At 40.1% G+C, this 21,774-nt stretch overlaps 1 protein-coding gene and 1 long non-coding RNA gene across 2 annotated transcripts in view; both read left to right on the top strand.

Annotated features, from left to right (window-relative positions):
* The first annotated feature begins 1,900 nt into the window (after window positions 1-1,900).
* LOC135503218 (uncharacterized) overlaps window positions 1,901-21,774 on the top strand; it is a 77,507-nt gene continuing 57,633 nt past the window's right edge. The window contains exon 1 of the mRNA XM_064796680.1: window positions 1,901-2,480. Within this exon, the coding sequence (XP_064652750.1) occupies window positions 2,056-2,480 (425 nt within the window). The 5' untranslated portion in view covers window positions 1,901-2,055. The remainder of the gene's footprint in view (window positions 2,481-21,774) is intronic.
* Window positions 9,734-21,774, top strand: part of LOC135503493 (uncharacterized) — a 29,086-nt gene continuing 17,045 nt past the window's right edge. Inside the window, exon 1 of the long non-coding RNA XR_010449904.1 lies at window positions 9,734-9,854. This is a non-coding gene — a long non-coding RNA (uncharacterized LOC135503493). The remainder of the gene's footprint in view (window positions 9,855-21,774) is intronic.

Raw genomic sequence — 21,774 nt, 5'->3', positions numbered from 1 at the left:
CCCCCTGGTGACCAAACCATGAAACGAATCGGACTGAAACTTGGTTTCCAAGGTGTCATTACATAAGGGTACATGTGTACCAAGTTTCAACTCAATAGCTCTAACAGTTACGAAACGTGCCCTGCTAACGGACGACGACGACGGACGACGGACGCCACGGTATGGGATAAGCTCACCTCTGCTAAGAGGTGAGCTAATGAACTTGATTTGAGCGAGCTATTAACGTTTTAAAATTTTGTCCGATACGGACAACCTACCTTATATTTCGTCTTCAAATTGTATACAGACTGTCTTCAAGTTAAGCGACATTAACTTGTAGGATTCTTAATCGAATTGTACCGAATCTTCGACAAGTCACCAGTGGTCTACAGTCAATTTGAAATAGGAATTTGAATTGAAACAATTTTAATTCATGACAAAAATTTCAATTTTTTGGAAAAAAGTTGTCTTTTTAAAGGATGTTCCAAGGTTGTGACAGTGGTATCGTGCTCAAAATGTCAAAATTTCAAATCGAACAATATTAACTTTGTCTGAAATTTGAAAAACAACAAATATGTGATGCATTATAAGCATGGAGTCTTGTTAGTTAAAAGTAAGGTGTGAAATGACAAAAAGATTAACCCATATGTTATCTCCCTGTCTGTCACATCCAAGTCTGACACTTCCACAACAGCAACCATTGTCATCGCTATTGTCCTATCAACATCCACCCTTTTGTAATCTCTTGTCCTTTCTTGTGTATTTTCAGTCTGTTGAAGGAAGCATCCCGAAATAGACATCTCCTAGGAGTACGATTTTAAGCAAAGAAAGACAAGTTACGAAAAGAAATGACAAGATGAGGACAAAGGCGAGGAGGTTGATAGGAAAACGGGGTTGTACGAGGCGCCATAGGGCATCGAATGCAGCAATGAGAACAATGTTCAAGAGCGGACATGTGCGGAGTGGAGGTGTCGAGGTGGTGAGCGACGACGAACGAGAAGAAGGCCTACAACCTGCATGAGAGTTTCGTTGTTCAGACAACCAAACTGATGGATGTGCTCAACGACGTTAACAGGGCCCATAGTGAATATCACGTGAACTGTCACCCGATATTCAAATATGGAGAGGTACGGAAGCAGGGCGTATGTTGTTCAGTCACTATGGTGTGTAAAAACTGTGTAAAAACTGTGTGTTGAAAATGTGACAGATGAACACAAAATCATTGACATTGAGGTTAAAACAAAACTCTGCTGGATAGGGGCTGCAATGCGGGCGAAAGGTTTCGAAGTTAAATGTGGTGCCACTGGCACAAACGTTGACGAACGACACTCGAAGTTCACGGCTAACTTTCCTGAGGCAGATGCATTCAGAGAATATGATCTTGGGGTTGCATTTGTCGAGACTTTTGAGAAACAGGGCCTACATGTAGAACATTTGACTACAGATGGTGATTCCAGTTTATTCAAAGGGTTAACTGATGCAACAAAAAAGCTCTTCGGTGGCTTGTTCACGGTGAAGCATCAACTTGACTCTATACATTTGCATCAAGCCCAGACGCGTGCAGGACATAGAGCTGAATTCAGTAAAGGTATGTTCCCGGGACGTACTGCAGAGGAGAGAACACTGTTAAAAACAACGTTTCTGAATGATCTTAGGGTAAGGTCATCCAAGATTTTGCAATCTCTATTCAAGCGCTGCAACGGTGATCTCGACAGGATCATGGGATACCTGTATGACACTGTTGCCTGTGTTGTGAACTGTTATGGTGGTGACTGCACTGGTTGTCCACAGAACGAATTCTCACTGTGCTCAGGCACAACTGGTTTTCGGTGGCACAAATCAACACGATGGTCATCTTACGGCGAGATTCCCAAGTTTAAAATGACAGTGATTGACAAGAACTTGGTACATCTCGTTTTGGAGGTATGCCTTAGTAAAGGAGCGTTGCAACAGCTGAGTCTTGGAGTGACAACCCAGGGAGTCGAGTCCAAGAATCGAGGTCTGTCGGCCAGCGATCCTAAGATTGTGACCAGGAGCAGGAACTCAACCACTCGTATCCATTCAGCAGCCCACAGAATGAACCATAACATAGCCGAGAGCGGGCGACGGAAACTAAAGTGGTTCAACATCGAAGTCGATACTTGTTGCCGCCCAATGATAGCGCTGGACAGAATTGCAATGAACAGGCAGTACACAGTCAGGTACAAACGGAGTGCTAGACACCAGAAGTTATCTGGTGTTTTGAAAAACATCAGGGCAACAGATTACTTCACAAAGAAGAAAAACAAAACCAGGGGTGGTGACTACAAGAAACATGTGATGATAACAATGCCGGACTTGCGAAGGAAGGCTGTCAAGAAGGCTGTTGCACGACGAGACAGACCGCCTGTACCAGAGTGGAAATGTCTCGACCCAAACAGCAGAAACTATGACCACTCCTACTTTTGGCGATCCTTCAAGGTCCAACCAGCCATCAAGACAACCAAGAGGTTGCCATCGCGGTAAGAAAACTTTCAAATGTCAATTCAATATAATGATATTTTCTTTCTACTTCAACACATAGCTTACCAGGAAAAACGCATTTAGGCCAGTTGCCATGGCCTGCACAAACTTTCTTGGCATTGCACCTTTTTCTACTTTGATTGACCCTTCCTCTTTCTATTGTTAAGTGCTCGACTTTCACGCACAGAGGATTATGACACAGATGACTTATATGATAACCTGCGCTAGTTTTGAATTTCAATTCATCATGGTCACATAAAAACATCGCACGGTGTGCTGTCATTGTGACCGGCTTCTCCAAAAAACTTACTTTAACAAACCCGTATGTGACCCCCCCCTCTTTTTTTGTTTAGCCCCCTCCCAATTCAAACAAAAACCGTCACTTTTAGTCTTTTCTAACATTATCGCTCGTAATTCTGATACTTTTCTCTTGAATTCACCTGCTGAAATAAAAAAATTAGTGAAAGCTTGGTACCCTGCCAACCAACGTGCTCTGTGCCCGAAACCTCCCAAAATGAAAATAACATGCAAAACCATCAACACTCTCATTACTATTCACAATTGATGATTGTTATGAAACATATCTAGCCCAAAAAAGTAGAAATTTTTTTAATTATTTGAATTTTTTTGAAAATTTCAATTTTTGGCATTTTCACTTAAAAGCCCTGTAGGACGGGGGGGGGGGGGGGGGGGGTAAATTTGAGAATTTTCTTTTTTTCCTCATTTTCCAATTTCCATGATACGTCCACACATTCTCAACACATTTCAGCCAATTCCAACGGTTTTTGTGGATTTCAGAGCTCATTTACTATTTTTGACCTGTAACACAAAACCCTCTAAATGGAGACAAGACCACAATTGATTTTCCAAGCCATTTCCAGTTATTTCAAATGCCCGCCATCAAATAATGTGTGGGGTTGTGAAACTGAAATTCGGATATGATATACGGGTTAGTCTTGCGAGTAACTGGTGCGATTTAAACTGGTGATTGACCACAGAATTTTTTTTAAAAATTGACAAGTTTGACACAAGTGGACATTTTTACCCATTTTGGCCATTTTCACTCCAAATTTGAACCACCCCCCTATGGCCAGGTTGTCAAAATTCAAAATTATTTTTTTTACCAAACAATTTATTTATATCTGTAGACTTGCCACAGCAAATATTTTTTCAACACCTCTCCAAATATGTACTTGAGAGTAAAAAACATGCACTCGTCTAATTAACTTTCGTTAACTTTTGACAAAATCGTGGCACGTTTCTTAACCGCTTGACCCAGAAAGTTCATACTTGTGTGTGGGTACCCCTAGGCAAGACCTTCCTTCAGAATGAAAATCAGCGCAATTTGACTGCTGGTCTGCCATATAGGGGGTGCTCTTTGAAAACCTATTTTTGTCATTTTGAAGCTTATGGTTAAAGCTAGAGCGATGAAAATTTTATGGTGGGTGTATCCAATAAAGGTACATCACATATCACATGGGTTTTTGATTTGACCTTCATTTCAAGGTCACAGAGGTCGAACTCTAAAATTTCTTTGATCATGGCACGTTTTTTTGCTATTGGTCATAGACTCTCTAAATTTGATATGTAGACACCTATTGGGCATCTCTACATGTTGACACAGATTTAGGTCAGTGTGACCTACTATTCAGATAAGATAAGATAAGATAAGATAAACTTTATTTTTCATCGGTATGGGAATACATAAAAAACGTGAGCTGTGGTGGGCTCTTCAACCGATATCTAACATGATTAAAATAACAAAAGAATAAATAATACAGAGTTATCACAAAGATTAATTTACAAATAGTAAAACAATAGCCCTACAGGGTTATGTCTCTAAAAGGCAATAGTACAAACACAGTTTAAAAAGCGCACATAGCACATTTACATTTATCACCCTTCCAAGTTAATAAAAGTTTACGAAAAATGGTAAAATTATTGGCATCACGGATATGGTTTGGCAGGTCATTCCAAATCCGTGAGGCTTCATATATAAAACTATTTTTACCATATGATATACTGTTAAAATGATTGATCTGCACATTATTGCTACGAAGGTTGTGCGAGTATAAGTAGGTCAAGGTTAAAAAACGCCCATTTTCTTTATTCCAGCAGATTGAAGTTTGAAATGAAGTTTAAGAGGTCGGCCTGATATAGAGGTTTCGATATTAAATAGATTAATTTCGTTTCATATCACTAGGTGGCGGTATTGTGCAAAAATGTCAGTTGGCACATTGCCAGCAGTTTTGAATTTCGCGGTTCGAGGCAATCCGTCGGGATATCCCAGATGCGCAGTATTGTACTGCGCCACTAGATCTGCATACTACAAGTATGGAAGACAGCCATTTTATGAATTTTGAAGCGAGAAGAAGAAGGAATTAAATCACCTTGAATTAATGCTAAAACTTAATCATCAGCTCTTCGGATGAGGTCGTATGTGTTGATTACATTCCTGTGATTGGTTTGAGATTATTAGTTTGTCCTCATTGCCGGTTGTTTTAGAAAATTTTGACTGTGATTGGAAGGTAAAATGAGAAACTTGTCACACTGTTCTTCGGCTTGGAATGGGGATAGTCAATGCAGAGCCAGTTGGTACAAGCTGCCTTGCGAATCGGGGTGGCGTAATAATACTGTGAAAGAACAATAAAATGATGAATTGTAGCAGTGTGTGTCAGAAATTATGTGATTTCCATTGCATTTGACGATCCCTAAGTTTCGAGAGTATGGCAAAATGGCGGCTGCCGTCAGTGGAGATTAGCATCAAGCCGGAACCTTTCGTTACAATGTGGGCTCTTAAACACAAGTTAATTGTTTATAATCACCCAGACGCTACTCATTTGGTAAACCTCTACTAAAAACACTTGCTTTAATTTTTGTAAACATGTCACGAGTGCTTAAAAAGAACCATTTTTGTGATCGTTTTTCGTCGCTGTAGAAATGTACACAGTCGGAGTCAGTCAGTGTGTCAACACAACAACGGTGTTTTTAGTATACACATGAATCCATGATACACGGAGACACGAATGTAAACATTTGCCTGTTGGGTCGGAAGGAGTTCACCGTTACCGATCACTGCCCCAAGAAAGGTCATCTGAGCTGGTTGACTAAAGTAGATGATGATAATGATGAAAATGTAGCGTAACTGTCATCAGTGCTTTTATAGTTAGGCCTATAGTCGGATTCATAAGTAAATGTCACTGACTGCCCTTTGGGTCGCTGTGCAAAAACTATTGGGCCGATTTCTTCAAAGTTTGGTTTTTCTTGAATCTAATTTTGGGACCCAACCCAATTTCCAGGTTAGAGATTTGCAAATTATAAAGAAAAAAATTGTCAACTTTGGAGCCCTTTGGCCATTTTGGGGGAATCTGGAGGGCCCGATATTTTTTTATGGATAGTTCTAAATGAAACTTGGCAGCTTTGAAGATACACACGAAAAAAAATTAACCTGAACATTTCAGCAAAATGCATCCAGAAATAAGCAGTACAGAGGAGAAAATGTCAAAATCAATACACTACGTCAATGTACACCAATACATACAAAAAAAAATATTTCGTAACCATGGTTACTGAAATATGAAAATCCTCTTGGGTTCCGAAATTAGATTCAAGAAAAACCAAACTTTGAAGAAATCGGCCCAGTAGTTTTTGCGCTGTGGCCCAAAAGGGCAGTGACATTTACTTATGAATCCGACTATAGGGCTGTCTTGTAACTATGTTATTGTCTCAAAAATGAATACAAACTGCTACCTAGTTACTCAGTACATCATATTCTATACTGTGCATTCCTTGCTTCAATTGTTCTTGTATCATATTTTTCAACATTTCTCTCTAATCGCAAGCCGAGGATAAATACTCCTCTCAAGATAGCGTAATCACACGCAATTCCACAGGTACATCCCATTCATTTGAAATTTCGGCCAATGACAGCAGGTTTCACAAAATATAAATGCGCTGTTTATTTTCAATAGTCACTGAATAGCTAAGACACATGTAAACCCGTCTTAATTGACCAGTAAAACATCTCTCAGCTTCTCCCACAAATAACGATTCACTTATTCCAACGTCAGTAACATGTGTACGCGGAAAACAATACGACTAACTCCACTTTTTCAAGACAAACCACACCATCCCACAACTATTGCATGATTAACCCCTAACAATGACAAGTTGTTCCTCATACTCTCCCTTTCATATCGACAGGTGAGCACAATGGCCCTGGCCATTTCATTTTCTTTTCTGCCATTGAGCCAAGAAGAAGAATATTATTCAATGGAATCAAAACTTGTGAAACTAGCCAGAAACTGTTCTCCCCATATCCAGTGCAAATGACATGCATTACATTATCCGAGGTGAGCACATGGTCCCTCGACCATTTCATTCATTTCCCCACGTGGTTGGTAAAAATCTTTTAGTTCCGGTTTCTTCCTATGTTGCACTCTATTCTCTGGGTGAAGTTCGTTGTAGGGAACAAAAAATGCACCAACACTCCTAAAATCAATCGCACTTTCATTTTCTCTTTTCAATTGAAGTTTAAAGAAATCAATGGTTTGTTTTCGATGTTCATCCCGAGTCCATCTGTTCAACTATACCCCGACGTTTTGTAACGACTAAAACCAGACACTTCAGATTTATAGTAGTTGTAGATCTTGGTGAACTCTGATCAGAAATAAAAAATGAGCGCGATTCGACCTACTTCCTGCGAGCGAGACGCCGTAAAAGAAATTGGCCTATCTCGGCCTAGGCACATCAGAATCAGTCACAATATGCTTTAATATTATGATAAAAATTTTATATAATTATAAATTTTTAAAAAAGTTGAAATTTTGATCAGGAGGGGGTGCAACTTGCTTTAGAATATTTTTCGTCAATTCAAATTCCCGCCCAATGACGTCATCTATCGACAAGGTTTACTATTCGCCAGGTATCAAAATGGCGGCTGCAGATCAACGCTTTCGTTGTTGATGTGGTAAGTAAAATATCAAATTTTTATCCAGCTGTATCTTCGATGTTCATGACCATCGGGTGCATATGTTTTTATCAAAATGTCGAGTAGTGATGGATCTTTTCAAATTTGCCTATAGTTTTTGGCTCACCGTAAGGGGAGTCTATACGATAGCGCTGTGTCCGTCGTCGTCGTCGTCGTCGTCGTCGTCGTCGTCGTCGTCGTCGTCGTCGTATCCTAACAGTGGCACGTTTCTTAACTGCTAGGGCTATGAACTTGAAACTTTGTACACAGAATGCCCTAGGTCAGCTGACCTCTGACACTGATTTTCGGTCCGATCTGATTCTCTGTTTGGCCACCAGGGGGCCAAATGTCGATATCTAAAAAGTGTGATATCTCGCTTATTAGTGACTTGTTTTCGATAAAACTTTTGTTGTAGGTACTCATAGCAAATATACATTTTATATTATACGGGTTTTTAATTTGACCTTGTTTTCAAGGTCACAGAGGTCATATGGCGTAAATTGGCCATTAGAGTGTAAACTATGGCACGTTTCTTAACCACTAAAGCTATGAACTTGAAACTTGGTACATATAACCCCCTATATCACATAGCCTCTGGTGCTGAATTTTGGTTTGATCTGATTCTCCACTTTGCCACCAGGGGGCCAAAAGTGGATATCTAAAAAGTGTGATATCTCGCTTATAAGTGACTTGTTTTCGATAAAATTTTTATGGTAGGTACTCTTAGGAAGAATACATCACATATCTTACGGGTTTTCAATTTGACCTACTTTTCAAGGTCACAGAGGTCATATGGCGTAAATTGACCGTTAGAGTGTAAACTATGGCACGTTTCTTAACCACTAAAGCTATGAACTTGAAACTTGGTACATATAACCCCCTATATCACATAGCCTCTGGTGCTGAATTTCAGTTTGATCTGATTCTCAACTTTGCCACCAGGGGGCCAAAAGTGGATATCTAAAAAGTGTGATATCTCGCTTATAAGTGACTTGTTTTCGATAAAATTTTTATGGTAGGTACTCTTAGGAAGAATACATCACATGTCTTACGGGTTTTCAATTTGACCTACTTTTCAAGGTCACAGAGGTCATATGGCGTAAATTGGTCGTTAGAGTGTAAACTATGGCACGTTTCTTAACCAGTAAAGCTATGAACTTAAAACTTGGTGCATATAACCCCCTACATCAGATAACCTTTGATGCCGAATTTTGGCCTGATCTGATTCTTTATTCGGCCACCAGGGGGCCATAATGGAAAAAGGAAGAAGTGCAATATCTTGCTTATTTGAGTGAATTGTTTTCGATAAAATTTTTATGGCAGGGACTTCTAGCAAGGATACACCACATGTCCTACGATTTTTGGATTTGACCTCCTTTTCTAGGTCACAGAGGTCAAATGGCGTAAATTGGCCATTAGAGTGTAACTATGGCACGTTTCTTAACTGCTGAAGCTATGAACTTGAAAGTTGGTACATGTAACCCCCTACATCAGATAATCTCTGACACCGAATTTTGGCCTGATCTGATTCTTGATTTGGCCACCAGGGAGTCAAAACTGAAAAAGTAGGACATGCAATATCTCGCTTATTAATGACTTTTTTTCGATGAATTTTTTATTGCAGGGACTCTTAGCAATCACACGATATTGATCTTGTTGATGTCATAGACAATTATTGGTTGGATCATAAACTTATATATACTGCCCTGTCTTATTACTTGACATCAATACACATCTAAAAAAAGTCTTCATGCCTGATTGTGTTCACCATATTCACCTCTAAACTAAGCATGATCCTGCCTACTAAAAGATGTATACGGTGAGCACAATGGCCCCTGGCCGTTTCATTAATCAATTGAAGCCAGAGGTTTTCTTTTGGTACCCGGTTTTATAATTTTCAGAAAATTATTGAAGTGGTGGTTGGTATTTTAGGTGAAATAATTTCGACATTTTGTCAGTAACTTTGCGTTGGATCCCCATCAATTATTATTTTAGCATTAAGGGTTGCATCAAAATTAGAAATGGCCAGTTTTTACAAACACGACTGAGTGGCGCATGAAGCGGTAATGGGGTAGTTTGGATCAGACAACGAACGAGAAAACAAGTTTATCAGTGATATCAACAGAAACCAAGCAACAGTCCTGTGTCGGATCTGCATAATATCGTTATTTCGCCGTCCAAAGCATGATTCAATATTTATTTTGTTATTTTACTGTTATGTCATGGGTAATAATGTATCTGAAAATACAAACATTTTCTTATTATTTTGAGATTTAAAGAAATACAGACTTAGACACCATGGTCCGCAATCAAGTGTTTGGTCATCCACTGATCGGCAGAGTTTGTATACACGGCCCGAATTTCCCAGAATGCTGCATTCTCTCCACCATTATTTTTCCTCGTGGTAAGTCATTGTTTTTGTGCAGTGTTTCATGAAGCAATTATTGTCAAATTATGTTGCATTATGTCCTGATGAATTCGTATATTACGAAGACTAAGATTGATCAATAACAGACTCAATTTCTATTCCTTTAGCTTCGACCTTCTTCAAGACATCATATCATCATGACAAATTTGGCAATGCATATAATAGGCCTATCACGTGTGGGCTGCACTGTATCAGATCAGCTGATCGATCAGTGCATACACTGTGCACTGCGTGTGTGTGTATTGCGGTTATACTGTTATACTAAACCACGACCAATAGAAAACATCTGATAAGAGACATGTAGCCTAAAGGCCTTCGCTTATCATGCATCTGAAGAAATGCTGTCAGTTTTGGAGCTTAGGTTTTTGGCTCACCCTGACATTGAGTTTTGGTCCGGTCCGATTCTCGACCTGGCCACCAGGCCAGGGGGCTAATTGTCAAAACTGAAAATATCGTTTTCTCTCTTAATACTGGCTCAAAAAATTTGTAAAGAATATGGTAGGTACTTCTAGCATCACATATCCTCTGGGTTTTTGGCTCATCGTTAGGGGAGTCTATACAATAGCCCTGTGTCCGTAGTCGTCCGTCGTTGTCGTCGTCGTCGTCCGTCGCCGTCCGTATCCTGTGTGGCACGTTTCTTAACCGCTTGTGCTATGAACTTGAAACTTTGTACACATGACCTCCTAGGTCAGAGGTACTCTGAACTGAATTTCGGTCCGGTCTGGTTCATGACTTGGCCACCAGGGGGCCAAAACTGAAAACATAAAAAGTGTGATACAGTGAGTGCTCTGGGTAGCCAAAGTGTAACTGATATCCAAAGTGACCCAGTTGCTGGCAGATTATAGCCTCGGTTTAGTATACCTGGTTAGCATAAACTTGGCCGCCCACTGACATAGATTCATGCATAATATGTCCTAGTTTACCTATATTAGGTATGTAAACAATAATAGTGCCATGCATGGAAAGTGGAGTTGTCCATCTGAAATGTGCATTGAATTCACTATTGCAGTACAATAAATAAAATCACCCTCCCAACATCCCTAATCCATTGAATCAAGAATATCCAAATATCCAAACAATTATTTCATTCCATATTCCTTTTTTGGTCGAAAAATATAAATCAAAGTAAGGGTCACTGAATGAATATAGGCCTACACATGTGAAACATTAATAATCCAAAAGAAGTTAGAATATCATCCACCAAAGGAACAACAAAATAAGTTTAACCTGTTCAGAAGAACTGGAACCAGGAAAGATGTAACAAAATTGACAAGGCAGGAAGCACTTGATCTTCACCACCACGTGTTTCATCATGGTTACTAGGCCAATATGCTAATGAGCGGCTGATAATGAGCTGGACAAGCAACATCAAAAATGTGATAGCCACTTCGTTGATGACCAGAAAGGGTGTAAATTGTACTCATTCACTACAGTAATACATGGTCAACACCATGGAATTGACCTTCTGCACTTGAAGTATCAGAAACAAAATCTATCCCTATTACAAGATCAAAGGAATATGCCGCCTTGCAAACAAGCAGCCTGCTGAGTTTGAGAGATTATAGCAGACAAGTGTATAAACAAATTAACCCAAATGTGTGTAATTAATCAAGCAGAAAGGTCCCTGTACCAGGCTGTATCATGATACCATACACAAGTTGACCACCAAGAATGTTATTGACAGTTTAGTTGAGGGGGAGGGGGCTGTGCTGGGTGGACTCCAGCCATTCATAAGCCTCATACATCAAGGGATGTGCATATTCATTGAGAAAAGTGGTTGAATTCCACAGCCAAGATGTCAATCAAAGGTCTCCCATCAACGGTCTCTTGTTTTAGACATAGAAACTTTTTCTATCCCAATTAGAAGTTGGGGGTGGGGTGTGTGTTGGACAGTACTCACAATGAAATGCATTTTATGCTCTCAAAAGTGCTTAAATGGAATACATGTTGCATTAGGATTGTAGTGTGGTATGTATCTAACAATATTAAGCATGTTTATTGGGGTAAAAAAAGATTTGGGCTGTGTCAGAGTCATTTCAAATAATGACCCAAGCTATCAAAGCACTATCTGAGATCATAGTGCATTGAAACTGGAATGCACTAGATAGTACACAAACTAGGTCAATCCAGAACGAGGCTGACTTTGGCCTATTTTGTATAAGTTTTGACCCAGGTTGTACACTGATATGTCTCCTATTAATGATCCGTTTTCAATAAAACTTTTATGGTAGGTTCTCCTAGCAAGGATACATCACATGTCATACAGGTTTTTGATTTGACGTACTTTTCAAGGTCACAGAGGTCAAATGGCGTAAATTGGCCATTAGGATGTAACTATGGCACGTTTCTAAACTGCAATGACTATTGATCCCAAATTTGGTACACATGTACCCCTTTGTCAGGTGATCTCAGGGACCGAAGTTCGGTCCAATATGATTCACCACTTGACCGCCAGGGGGCAAAAATCCAAAAACCTTACAAATGTGATTATTCCTTAACTTCTTGCCCGATTGCCACCAATTTGATATCATGGGTAAATCTAACCACCATACAGTATATGTCACACAATTTGACCTACTTTTCAAGGTCACCGAGGTCAAATGGCGTAAATTGGCCGTCAGGGCATAACTGTGGCACATTTCTTAACCGCAATGATTATTGATCACAAATTAAGTACATATGAACCCATTGGTCAGGTGATCTCGGGTACCGAAGTTTGGTTTGATCTGATTTGCCGTTTGGCCTCCAGGGAGGGGGCCAAATCCCAAATTCTTCAAAATGCTATTATTCCTTAATTACTTGCCCGATTGGCACCAATTTTATATCATAGGTACATCTAATTCTAACAACCATTCAATGTGTCACCCCGGTCTTTTTTGATTTGACCTACTTTTCAAGGTCACAGAAGTCAAATGTACTGTAAATTGGCCATTTTGGGAAATTGTAATTGGTTGGACCTACATCAAACCTAACACTACATGACACAATACCATGCTCTTCATCCATCTTTCCTCCACATGAGGTGAGCACAATGGCCATTTCATTGATTTGACGTACTTTTCAAGGTCAGAGAGGTCAAAATCTGCCAGTGGCGCCGCCGCCGTTAGACAAAGGCGGCACGTTTTGGAACTGCTGGAGCAACTGAGCTCTAACGTGTTACACACACACTCCTAGGTGACCGCTACTCAGAGACAGAATTGCGGCCTCATATAATTCGCAGTTTGGCCACCAGGGGGCCTAATGTCAAAATTGAAAATCTGTGTTTACTCCCTGCAGATACTGGCCCGAAAAATTTGAAAAAAATATGGTAGGTGCTTCTAGCAATGATTCATCGCATATCCTCCGGTTTTTTGATTTGACATATTTTTCAAGGTCATAGAGGTCAAAATCTGCCGATGGCGCCGCCGTTAGACATAGGCGGCACATTTTGGAACCGCTGGAGCAACTGAGCTCTAACTTGATACACACATACTTCTAGGTGACCGCTACTCAGTGACAGAATTGCGGCACCATTTGATTCACGGTTTGGCCACCAGGGGGCCAAATGTCAAAATTGAAAATATGCGTTTTCTCCCTTAATACTGGTCTTAAAAAGTTGAAAAAAAAATATGGTAGGTACTGCTAGCAGTTATGCATCATATGTCAATCCCTATTTTTGATTTGACATACTTTTCAAGGTCACAGAGGTCAAACTCTTGAAATTTCATCGAAAGTGACATGTTTTGTCATTATTTGTGGTGTATTCTACAAATTTAGTATGTAGACACCTATTAGGCAGCTGTACATCATACATGTTGACCAAAAATTAAGTCAGTAAGATGTACTTTTCAAGGTCACAGATGTCGAACTCTTAAATTGAAAAAGTAGCGCATTTTGTTATTATTTGTCAATTTGCTGTGTAGACACCATTGGCATCCTTACATGTTGATTATAAATAAGGTCAATGTGACCTACTTTTTAAGGTCACAGAGGTCAAATGATGTAAATTGCCTGTAGTTAATCTAAGGATATTCTTGTCTACCATTAGAGTCGACCATACAGTGAGCACAATGGCTTCTGGATGTTTCATGCTACTTTGCTTTTTATGTACAGATTGCCTGCATGTTATTTTCTGGCTGTAGTCAGGTGTCCACTGACTGAGATTTAGATTCCAAGTCCAATCACGAGAAGCAGTCGCTGCTAAGTGTGCCGTGTTTCACACCCACAATTGCCAACTTATTTGTGAGATAAGCGTTAGCACTCACAAATATTACTAACTGTGAGAGAAGCCTAAAAGCACTCACTGTTACCAACTTATTTGTGAGATAAGCGTTAGCACTCGCAAATACCACTAACTGTGAGAGAAGCGTAAAGCACTCACTGTTACCAACTTATTTGTGAGATAAGCGTTTGCACTCACAAATACTACTAACTGTGAGAGAAGCATAAAGCACTCACTGTTACCAACTTATTTGTGAGATAAGCGTTAGCACTCGTAAATAACACTAACTATGAGAGAAGCGTAAAGCACTCACTGTTACCAAAATTACAAATAAAAAATACCAATTGAAGATCACAAATTGAAAATCACAAATTGAAAATCACAAATTGAAAATCACCAATTGAAGATTACAAATTGAACATCACAAACTGAAGAAGTTGAGAAACGCTGGATGTGGACTATTAGATCCATTACACCGCACGGGTTGAACACACATTGCTGATCCCTTTCTACTATGCTACTCAGTTACTTTAATCCTCTTACCTGGACTTTTCCTTATGTTATATTGTTTAGACTCTGCTTGCCTCTTTGTTTTTCACACCTTTTTAGTTTTCCTTTATTATTGTATTGTATTTGCTGCCGTACTAGTAGTTTACTCTCGTGATAGTGCCTGAAGAAGGCCCTTATTTAGGGCCGAAAATTTGAACTTTTTGTATGACTTTATCTCAATACCTATCATGTGTTCATACAAGGTGCTGTTTATTTATTGGACAAACTGAAATCATTATTGAAAGAATTTTTTATTGGACTTGGAATCTAATTGCTCAATCATTGAATCAATATACTTGAAAAATCGTTCTAATCATGGGTAATGATCTTTTTCAGTATCGGTCTGCAATTGGCTGTTATGTATCCAATGCACAAAGAAAGAGTCAGCCAACTCAATTGACTGCACATGCTGAATGTGGATGTCGCAATTACAATTATATGCTAATAAGTATTAATTGCTCATATTTCAGGCAAATGAAGACATAGGTTACAAAGGAATTGATCGCATGATTAATTTGTTGAATCAAAAAACTAACAGAATCGATGACAAGTCTACGTGGTATTATGCATCCATATGGTTTTTGCTGGCATTCATTTGTAAAACTAAGAATTGGTGCAAAAATTGTCAGCAGTTAAGGAATGATAAGATGAAGCAACAGGAATTGCAAGAAAGAATGAATTCGAAAAAATAGTTTGCTAGAAAAATGGCTAATTATAGAAACAAAATCAAACTCCAAAACACAAAGTCACATGATGATGCATCGCTTGTTCAATACGACTCCAAACAAGACAGTATAAGCAAAGAAAGTCATTATTCATTTTCAAGTATCGAATCATTCTTATTGTCTATATTTCTTCATGCTATGTACTATCTGCTGTACAAATGTAATATTCTCAAACAGTGCAATGATATTGAATCCAATCCTGGCCCCCTTGATCAATTCAATGATGTTCTAGTGAAAAATGTCACCCAAGGTTCATTTCACCAAGGCAATGAAAAATATTCGGAAGCTTCTATTGGGAAACAATGTGTGGCAAATGCTGCAGTTGCTCTGATGTATTCAGTTATCATTTCACCAGCACATTGGCAATCACAAGATCTTGATGATGTTTTAGATGAAGGTGACTTGTGGTATCTTCAAATAAAATCAAAATTACCCACACTAAGCTATCTAGCAGTTGATCAACTACCACCTTATCATTCATGTTTCAATGAAAATTTTAAGCTGAAATGTGTCAGTCCTTCGCATAATGTCTGTTTTTACCACTTAGCAGTGCCTGCCATGAGAAAAATCCACGGGCACCATCAGTCACTCCCGCAACCCTTTCCACAGGCACTATTTTTTTCACTCCCGCCAGCTGTCCAGCGGGCGGGCCATGCCAGTAAACGGGCGCGATCACGCCCGCGCCCGTGATCACGCCTGCGCCCGCAAACTACTGCCAGGAAACGGGCGCGATCACGCCTGCGGCCGCATGAGACGCCTGTAAACAATTCCAGAGTAAAAAAATTTCTGGGCAAGTCGCAGGACTAAGTCATGCTGCCCGTCGGGCATGGCAATTTATTACATTATGAATAAGGAATTTAGACAAAAAACTAGTTTTATCTGCTATGCACTTTTTGCAGCCAACTCCCGGCGAAGAAACATTCTCAAAACGCCTCCAATCCACTTTGTAATGCTTAGTTCCATCCTGATTCGATATGCCATTACCGCGCACTGCAGCAACCGCCAACTATAGCGAAGTGTACAGCCTGGCGTACCCAGCGCTAAACGGCATAATTACCGCGTTGAGTGAGACTCTAGATTTCCGCGAAATGGAACTCTGGAATCCGGGAAATGAATCACGATCGTGCTGGGAATCGGCGGGCGGCACGCGCCCCTCAAGTGTCCGGCGGGCGTTATGGATAGCGCTCGTGCAGAGTAGTTTACGGGCGTTTGCGGGCGCGGGCGTGATCGCGCCCGTTTCCTGGCATGACTGACTTAAAAAATTTGCCTGCTATATCAATGGAACAGTTTATGCATAAATTGTCATCACAATATGGAGTTATTCTTATAATTGGGTCGCAGTTTTTTACTGTTATGCATGTTAATGAGAGGTATTATGTATTTGATTCTCATAGTAGAGACAGGTTTGGCGACCCTGTGTCAGATGGGTTTTCCATTTTAATCACATTCTTAAATGCTTCCCAGTTAGATCAATATATAAGGAAACATGCTGCAAATCATAGAAAGGAAATTTTGAGGCAACATTTTACAAAGTACAGCTTGTGACAAATGATGCTTTACGACTTGGTCTTAGAAGGCTAGATCCATCTAATGTACTGATATGTGGTGCTTGCACAGACAATTCACATGCCAAGGTGGCTCCATCTAAATCATGTAAGACCATTGACTTAGACAAACATGTAGAAAAAACTTCAACTAAAACTCAATCAAATGAATTAATTAGCAAATAACTTGATGATCAATCTAAAAAACAAAAAAAGGCTCAATGTTATAAACTTTATTGGCAGTCAAAAAGAGAAATGGAAGATTTCCGCAAAAAAAAGAACAAAAACGACAACAGAATGCTAAAAAGAAAGCTTGGGAAGATCGATGTAAACGCAGCCAAATCCGAGAAATTGAAAAACTCTCTAAACAAAGAGTCAGGCAAGATGACAATAAACGATATAAAATGCAAGAGGTTACCAAATTATCATTGATGCAAAAAGCTAGACACGATGACAGTAAACGTGATAAAATTCAACAGGTTACCAAATTATCAATGCGAAAAGGCAGGCAAGATGACAATAAATGTGATAAAATCCAAGAGGTTACCAAATTATCAATGCAAAAAGCTAGACATGATGACAGTAAACGTGATAAAATTCAACAGTTTCCAAACAATCTATGCAGAAAGCCAGGCAAGATGACAATAAACGTGATAAAATTCAACAGGTTACTAAACAATCTATGCAGAAAGCCAGGCAAGATGACAATAAACGTGATAAAATTCAACAGGTTACTAAACAATCTATGCAGAAAGCCAGGCAAGATGACAATAAACGTGATAAAATTCAACAGGTTATGGCCGCTGTACACGGTCAATCATTTTCATCAAACCTTTTCATCAATCTTTTTGGTCAAATTTGTATGTAGAGGGTCCCGCCATACACGGTCAATCATTTTCATCCAATCATTCACAAAATGGCTCCCGTGCAGTCAAGACTGCTTGTGGCCGTTGCTGCGTCAGCTGCCGTTGCTGCTATGGCAATAGCCATGGCCGCATTGAAGAAGAAACGACGACGACGACGCCGATATTGGACACGGCCATGGATCCTTCGAAGAGCATCCAAAGGGGCATATGCCATGCTAAACGAGGAGCTCAGGCTGGAAGACCCCGCTTCTTACAAAAACTATCTGCGTATGGATGAAGAGATATTTGCTGATCTCGTTGATAGAGTCACTCCATACGTTTATAGGTCAGACACCAATATGCGCCAGGCAATCACTCCTGTCGAACGTTTAGCGGTGACGTTGCGTTTCTTGGCAACTGGAGAAACATTTCAAAGTCTAGAGTTTTCAACAAGGATTAGCGCCTGCACGATAGGTAGAATTGTTCCAGAGATGTGTGATGCCCTCTACACGGTTTTGAAAGGCGATTTCATAAAGGTAATACGAACACTATGAAAATGACACTGCAATGTTTTCCTTTTAACCATTTTTTATTTCTTGCTGTAGCTGACTTTACAATAACAAAATACTTAAATGCACAATCATTCAGTACTGTAAAATGTTTGCATCATGGCATTACCAAGAATATCAGCGGTGTTCCCCATGCTACATGCATTTGAAGTTGTTACATTTGGAAAATCTTTACGACTAGGCTGACCGTTATACGTCATGATGGAACACTGCTGGTTGTAACCATGTTTTCCAGGAGGAACTGTTGCATTATTAATGTGCTGCGGAGGGACTCTTCTAGTCAACTGAGTATTTCTGCCCAACTCAGACTCTTGCGCATCAAGAAGCGCCATGTTTATTTTCATTTTTGCACTTTGCCTTATGTCAGCATGCTGCAGGCTGCGCATTTCGCAATCCACAAATTTACCAAAAATATCAAATTGGTCCTCGTTCTGCGTTGGTGTACTAGTGCTTTCATTCATGTTTGAGCTGACAACAGCATCTTTCAATTCAGTCAAATCATCAGCTGCTGTGTGCAACATTGACTCCTCTACAGAACGACTCTTTTTCGCCCTTGGTTTAGGTCTACTCGGTTCCTGGGATGTGCACGGTTTTGCTGAGTATCCTACCGATGGCGTTCCAGGACGTGGTGATTCATCATGCAACTCTTGGTCGGAGTCGTCATAAGCAGAGGAGTCCTGAAAGTGGAGGTTAACATTGCAACTTTTCCTTTTTTCAGATGCCAGCGAACGCACAAGAGTGGCTTCAGGTTTCTAGAGATTTTGAGTACAGATGGAATCTATCCCACTGTCTTGGAGCTATCGACGGCAAACATGTGACTTTTCGCCCACCTCTGAAGTGTGGATCGTACTTTTTCAACTACAAGAATACCCATAGTTTGATTCTATTCGCTTTGGTTGATGCAGACTATAAATTTCTTATGATTGACGCAGGGACAAATGGCCGTGTGGGAGATGGGGGTGTTTTTGCTAAAAGTGACCTAAACAAGGCTATAGTAGACGGAAGTATAGATTTTCCAGATGCTGAACCCCTGAAATATTGTACCGCCCCAATTCCTTATTTTTTGGTAGGAGACGATGCATTCCCTCTGCATACTTACATGATGAAACCGTACCCGTTCCGAAACCTTGATATTGACCACAGAATTTTTAACTACAGGCTGAGCAGGGCGAGACGCATTGTTGAGAATGCGTTTGGGATTCTGGCAAATCGCTTCAGAGTCCTTCTTGCACCGATGTTATTATCACCCGATAAGGTAGAGAGAGTAATCCTTGCTACATGCGCCCTTCACAACTATCTCCGCACGAGGAGCCCTGCTCGGTACTTCCCTCCTAGTTCCATGGATAGAGATGACATGAGCAGAGGCCAGGTAACAGATGGTGATTGGAGAGAGGTGAGAAAGTCGGAAGTAGCATATGAACGCATCTCATCTCAAGCTGGCAACAGGTCTACAAATGCGGCTCAGGCTCAGAGAGACTACCTTTGCTCCTATGTCAATAATATTGGTCGAGTATCGTGGCAAGGTAAATTTGCAGCGTAGAATGAGGCAGCCATTCTTGTATACCTGTGTGTGTATACAGTCAGTGAATAATTCTGTTGTAGTCAGAGAAATAAAATGATGTTAAGAATTAATTACCTTGTCAAGTGTTTCATTGCAATCTGTGCCTCTCGACATTGAGCAAGAACTGGGCCTCGCCTCTACGTGGTCCTTAAGAAAGAGCAGCTTCTGGAACCACCATACGGTTGGCTTGTGCACATCCTTTGCCGCAGCACCACTTCTTTTGGTCTTGTTTATCTTCTCCATTTCCCTAGCAAAGTTGCTACGTAGCCCGTTCATTTTTTTCTTCACGTCATCAACCGTGCAGTCACTCTTTTCCTTGCAGACATCCTCAAGTACCTCTTGGTAGGCCAGTTCCTTCTTAACGCGATTGTGGTACAGGGCATCTTTGGTGTTGTATAGGATTGGGTGGGCCCTATACGACTCTATCATGATTTCCACTGCCCTCTGCGTCCAGCCCATGTTGTCGTCTATGAGAGGCAAACTGTGGAATCTAGGCCTTGCATTACAAACCCGTCAAATTGCATAACCACCGTCATCATGAAGGAGGAATGGACGATCATTGATTTCGGTGAACCCACGAACAATTCAATTCAATAGGGTTAATTGTTCAATAAATATCCATGCCCGCTGTACACGGTCAAATTTTATCAATTCGTCATTCAAAAATAGGACCGGCTCTATTCCATCAATCTTTGATTGATGGAAAATATTTCATCCAATTTCCCACCATACACAATCAATCTTTTCGGTCAAATTTTTTTCATCCAATTTTGAGGGATCGTGTACAGCGGGCATTACTAAACAATCTATGCAGAAAGCCAGGCAAGATAAGAATAAACGAGATAAAATTCAACAGGTTACTAAACAATCTATGCAGAAAGCCAGGCAATAAGATAAGAATAAACGAGATAAAATTCAACAGATTGCCAAAATATCTATGCAGAAAATCAGACAAGATGACTTGTATTATAACAAAGAAAAAGGGTGTAACAAACTTGCTCAGCAAAAAAGAAGGCTAATAAGATCAAATAGTGGTCATGATAATGCCAACGTCATGGAGATGTCTTCATATAAAAAAAGAAAATACGGCTCTACTTTGGATGCCAGTATTGACATATTCATTAAATTAACGTACCAAGGTCCTATCTATGTTTGTACTTGCTGCCACCAGACATGGTTTAAGCATTCAGTGTGATCTTCAGAATCATGGCCAAATAATTTCAAGTCTGACTTTGTTCAAAGTACATTGACTGGAAAATCTTCTGTTAATGGCAAACAATGGCTCTGTACAACATGCATGTCTCCACTCAAGTCTGGTGAAGTTCCAAAACTAGCAGTTACAAATGGTTTGAAGTTTCCACCCAAGCCTCCTGAATTAAATTTGCATCAGCTCGAGGAAAGATTAATCGCTTTAAGAATACCATTTATGCAAATTCGTCAGTTGCCAAGAGGATCACAGTTGTCAATGAAAGTTGCTGTTGTAAATGTACCAACAGATGTACAAACAACAATTAAGTGTCAGTCCATGATACCACCATGCAGAGGGTGGCAAGGTGGGGGTCAACCGTTTTTAACGAGATTAGGTATGCAAGATCCTTCCACTAAGACATCATTACACAGCAATTGATGACTCTCAAAAATCACTAGCAACCGAGTTAGGGGCAGGCCTAGTTAGGGGGCTTGTTTTAGCTTTTTTCCCCCTATTTTTTGTGTATTTTTGGGTCAATGTTGGGCACTCCTGCAGAGACTAAAAAAAATAGCTGGATTTTCCCCCTTTGTATGATGGAAGTATTTGATGAGATCTTCCATTCTGCAACAGGTCATTGAGTAACACTTCATACTTTGGTCGTGCTAGGCCTAGTAATTATGCATACCTAGGGGCAGTGCTTAGGAAGAGCTCTC

The sequence above is a fragment of the Lineus longissimus genome, chromosome 19, assembly GCF_910592395.1.
Source record: "Lineus longissimus chromosome 19, tnLinLong1.2, whole genome shotgun sequence".
NCBI classification, from domain to species: Eukaryota; Metazoa; Nemertea; class Pilidiophora; order Heteronemertea; family Lineidae; genus Lineus; species Lineus longissimus.
Note: the sequence above shows the minus strand (reverse complement) of the source record. Positions and strands in the feature narration are given on the sequence as shown.